At 41.6% G+C, this 5,384-nt stretch overlaps 1 protein-coding gene across 1 annotated transcript; it reads left to right on the forward strand.

The window, feature by feature from the left end:
* The first annotated feature begins 475 nt into the window (after positions 1–475).
* On the forward strand, positions 476–4,969 carry LOC146189265 (U-scoloptoxin(16)-Er9a-like). The gene is made up of 3 exons (XM_084603237.1): positions 476–655; positions 2,060–2,168; positions 4,798–4,969. Exons 1-3 carry the CDS (start codon positions 550–552, stop codon positions 4,886–4,888), a joined length of 306 nt encoding a protein of 101 aa, XP_084459363.1. The 5' UTR covers positions 476–549; the 3' UTR covers positions 4,889–4,969.
* The last annotated feature ends 415 nt before the right edge of the window (positions 4,970–5,384 follow it).

The raw sequence follows: 5,384 nt of genomic DNA on the forward strand, positions 1-5,384 counted from the left end.
TCGCAGTTAAATCGTGACAAAAACTCAATTAAGCTAACTTCACAACCAAAACAAAAAAAGGAAACTTTGATTGGTACCTAAAAAAGGTTTCTTTTCTGTGCATGCGGCTCTAGAACACGCCTATCCGCTGCTTTCGTCTTTACACTGCGCCAAGTATCATGCCTGTCGTCTATACATCAATCGAATATGCAAGTGGTTTCTCCAGGACTCGTCAGCTGGCATGCCTCGCGAAAGCAAAACACTTCAACAAGGTTTTCTTCACGTCCATGCATCGCCGTCTTTGTATCATAGAGGTCGCTAGGACTGTTTATGGTGAGGTCTTAATCGCCGCGGATCAAGTGGCAGAGGGCGCGTACACTTTGCTGTGTCCGACTTTAGGAGTCAAGGCTAAGTGTTAAGTATCCAAGATAACAGCTGCTGCCAGAATTAGACAAACACCCAGTCTGCCAGTCAAGGTTTTCCAAGCGGTGATATCTACGCGACAGACAGAGAGGAAGTAGCTGAACTCAGACTCGTTCTGACCGCAGGCAGAAGAAGCAGGACGTCAACATGCGTTTCCGAGCAGCGTTTCTCACATCCGTTGCGATCGTCTTCATTGCTGAATGGCAATTCTGCGAAGGCTACGTCGGGTTCGACAAGGTTTCCGTCGTAGACGGTAAGTGCAACACTCGCCCATACAGTCGTCGCACTTTGTAAAAAAACGTCGCTACAGCTTTTTGGGGCTCTAAAAGTTAGCTGCAACAATATAAATGAAACAAATAAACAATTGATTCGAACTGAACCAGGTTTGGAAGCTGCTGACGTGTATAAGGTGACAGATATCAGCGTCTAAATAACTCGTGTACATAGTGCCTTCCGGGCACTTGGCAGGAAATTTGGAACATCAGTATTTCACTAATATTAGCACGATGTCGATTACGCTGCTGGGCCTAAGACGACATCAATATGCCTGCAGGACAGCTCATGTATTTTAGCCGCCACACGCACTCACTTTGTAGCATGGCCTCAACACTGCAGCCAACGCTCCGCACGTATGTCCAAGCCACGCGCTCAAGCAGCCTTCACACGCACACACGCACACACGCGCATCATCCCCAAGACAGGCAAGAATGTTCTGCGCATAAAAATATATTAAATGAATTTGTTATTATATTTGGAAAGGGGCCTTTTACACACGTGGAAATGTGGATGGTATTTCATTCCATGGCGTCGTATTTAGGCGCTTCTTTATTTATTTACGCTAACTAGCTAAAAAATCTATAGCAGAAATTTAGCTTGATATTGATTATATTTATTTCCCGATATCATTTCCGTACCATTGCTCAAAAGTTTGTTGAGCTTATACTTGTAGCGGAATAAATACAAACATTATATGTGCCGAGCCTCATTGGGGGCATCAGAGCCGAGATGAATACACGCGAGCAGTAATTTTATCGTAGCATGTACGCTTTATCTATATCCTGATGCTTTTCAACAAGAATTCAAGCACGCGGCAAAGGTTCTTGCTCAGCTAAGTTTCTTCAGCTGGGACAGCGCTCGCGAGATTATATAAATTAATCTGGTAGCTCGTACTTACTTAATCCACCTCAAGTACCATAGAATAATATTCATACTCATTCTCCTGCTCACAGCTTGCTATCTTCCAAGAAAAGGAAAAAAAAAGGAATCACCCTTTATAAAGTTTTCAGTTGAGAAGAACTGAAAACATTTCTTTTTGGCCTCACATTTCAAAAATCTAAAACGCTGTATTTTATTCTTTTGTTTTAGTCTAGCGGAACGCTGGCTGACAAACATGGATACCACACAGCTCATGTTTGCCAGAATTTCGGCTCTCCAGACTCGGCAATTTTATTACAGATGAAATGGCAGCTGTAGATCCTTTTATAAACCCTCATTCTGACACTCAGTGCTTGCTCTTGTGTTTAAAAAATATTCAGTCCGCGACGTAAACCTCATATATATGCTGCTGTGACTTTTCACTGTCGAATCCTTCTACTCCATCTTTCTTTCTCAAGTGATCCCATTTTGAAACACCGAATTGACACTTTTCAATTTCCAGGTAAATGTCAGTACAACGGCACGGAGATAACACCTGGAGAGCCTCTCAAAGTCGAGTTTCCTTGCGAGGAATGGAGTTGCAACCATGACGGTGACCTATCCATCGCAGGGTGCGTTCCGAAGTTTTAGCTGATTCTGCACGTTTAATGTCATATTCATAAATGTCCCACTAGAGCACGATGCCAGTGTCAGCTTGTATTACGCTGTTGCCGTCACCCGCCAAGGCTGGCAGCTGATCAGTACTTGTTGGCTAGCTGATTTGATTCTATGTTTGCAGCACTCAGCGGACGAAGACGAAACCTTCTTGATAGTGTGTTTCGTCCTTGTGCGCTGAGTACCACAAACAATTCTACTGATAATGCTTAAGATACATATATGTTACGAGTTCGTGACCTCAGATCCCATCAGCGGCACTTTGTTTTTATTCTGATTTGTATTTTTTACCTCTTAAGATATGGGTAAACTACTAATTGAAGTCGACAGAGAAAAAATAGAATATGCTTTCTTTGTAATCGAGTTGGAGCCTTTCACACACACGCACTATAAACAGCGCACTCCCGCATGTACTATATATAAATACATGTATGTATGTATGTATGTATGTATGTATGTATGTATGTATGTATGTATGTATGTATGTATGTATGTATGTATGTATGTATGTATGTATGTATGTATGTATGTATGTATGTATGTATGTATGTATGTATGTATGTATGTATGTTACAAGATATATACAAATACAGGGTGTTAAAGCTTATTTTAGCCAAGATATAAATAAAAAAAGAACAATAATCTAATAATTATCATTTTCAAAGTTGAAGAGCCCCCTTTTAAACTCCCATTCCTTTTATTTCTGATAAGAATGCAGCACGTATATCTTTCTTGCAGGGTTTACGAAAGCCCGCAAAATACAAAAAAGATGTGGCTAACGCATTCGCGCCACAATTGTCGTTCTCGCAATCTTGGTTTGAGTGAATGGCATTAAGTTCGGCCGTGACTAAGCAGCCTAGTTTCCGCGGTAGGCTGATATGTTGACGGTGGTCCCCAAGCACCAGCACCGCAAATCTTCTACTCTTAACAAAGGTTTATTATTATTATTATTATTATTATTATTATTATTATTATTATTATTATTATTATTATTATTATTATTATTATTATTATTATTATTATTATTATTATTATTATTATTATTATTACTAAAGCGTTGTTAAGAGTAGAAGAACTGCGGTGCTGGTGCTTGGTCTACGAGAACGAGAACGGAATTTCGAATGCTCGATAATCATCGCTTGGCTCGATGACTGGCCCTCCCGGAACATACTTTCTAAACTGTTTTGTAAACGTACTCTCGTGACATTCTATTTCGTCTCTAAGAGAGATGGCGCTAATAAAGCATTTTCCCCCACCTTAGCCGGCATCTTTGTCATTAAACCTTCGCGGTGTGGCGACAGGAAGTGTAGTAGGTTGAGAGGCGCAGTTCCAACACAAGTTGAAAATAAATATTGTGTCTTTCTGTCATTATACAGTTATTCGAATATAACTTTTTGCATAATACTTAAATTAGGAACGTCTTTCTAAACCGACTGTCATCTGAGTCTTTTAATGAGCTATTACATTTTGCATTTTTACTAAGCCTGTTCTAAAGATTTCCTTCCTCATTGATTACTTTTCATATGCGGCTGACTGCCGTAGTTGGCCACGTTTGGTTTCGTGGTTAGCCATTGTGTTTCCTGCATACATGTACAGACAGCGACATCACCCGTTCTCTTCTGTAACAGCCCCATTCCAGGATCTAGTGAACTTGAATAGAGAATTGTCACTTGTTGGTGTTGAGCTTCACGCATTAACTAAGCGTCGTTTCTTGTCTTCTCCTACAAGCTCAATAAATAATAAACTGGTTCACAGAGACGCAAATAAATTAGTCACACTTTATCAGTGGTAACCTGACCGCACCGTGAGGAAAGAAAGGCGGGAATGAATGCGGAACGAGAGAAAATTAAGCCTTAGTGAAGAAGCACAGAGTAAATTCGGCAGCGTGTGGACTGACAAAATGCACTGACATCGCATAGCACACGGATGCCGCTTCTTTTCACCTTCATCGAGACGTAGCAGCCGGCGGTCGGGATCGAACCCGTGCACTCCGGCACAGTAGTCGGGAATATTAACAACTAAACCACTATGGCAGTTCCACACATATGCTGCAGTATGTGAGAATGAACTAAACAGACAGCAGTAATTATTCGAGGGGTATATATTTCGAATGTGTATTTTATCAACTTCTTTTTTTTTTTTTCAAACACGCTGAATATTAAGCTCTAAATTATGCTGGAGGTTTACACCTATAAGATACCGGCCTTTATGTGACTATTTAATTGGTGAGGTTGTGATCTTTGACGTCTAGAGATAGGGCGTTCAGACCCGGCTGGAGGGCGAGAAATCACTGCAGAACGGGGTTTATGTTTGCAGCTGGGGCGTAGGGGGCCCGGTGGCGACGGGAACGTGAGGAGGTTGATTAATCCTACAGAAGAATGATATAAGCTGCCAAAAGGACAGCGTTAAAAATGTTTGCATGTTTTGAGGAAAATTATTTTGTGGGTGAATTTAAAGCACACTTAAAAGTATGGAAATGTTTAACGAATGAAAAATCAATTGTCTTTGTAGGCATCCCGTAGCGAGAAATATAAGCTACTTTTCTCACTAATCTATGCTGTCGCTTTTTTTCTTTTTCACTTGCAGCTGTGGAGCCATTGGTGCAGGCCGTGGCTGTGTTCTCGTAAAAGGCAGCGGTGTCTATCCAGGCTGCTGCGATCGGCTGGCTTGCGGATAAGAGCTGTTCTCCTTTGAGAATTTTTCAAGGCTTTTTGCCCTATTGCAAAATCTGCACTAAATAAAGAGCATGCGAAAAGAAGGCACTTGCGAACGAGTTACCCGCATCCTACCGGCAGGATGCTGATTGGGGCACCGGCCGCGGCGCCAGCTTTTGATGGAGGCAATAAGCAAGGTGCCCGTATGCTGCCCATGTCAGTGCACGTTAAAAAATCCCGCCTTAGCCGAAATTTCCGAAGCCCTCCATTACGGCTTTTCTCACAACCTAAGTAGCTTTGAACGTTAAACTGTATTAGCCAAACCAAACCAAACTTATGTGGTTGCTTTGAGTTGTTCCCTGGCATAATGTTAAGACAAGACGCTGCACGTTGAATATCTTTCTGGTGCACCCGCTGTGCGAGAGAAATTGTTAGGGAACGAAAGTCGGTCACGTTCTAAAAATGGACATACTGTTTTAAAGGTGTCTAAATGCCTTTGTAATTGCTCGAACTAATTGT

This window comes from Amblyomma maculatum, chromosome 5 (genome assembly GCF_055883805.1).
Source record: "Amblyomma maculatum isolate TAMU_Amacu chromosome 5, ASM5588380v1, whole genome shotgun sequence".
NCBI lineage: Eukaryota > Metazoa > Arthropoda > Arachnida > Ixodida > Ixodidae > Amblyomma > Amblyomma maculatum.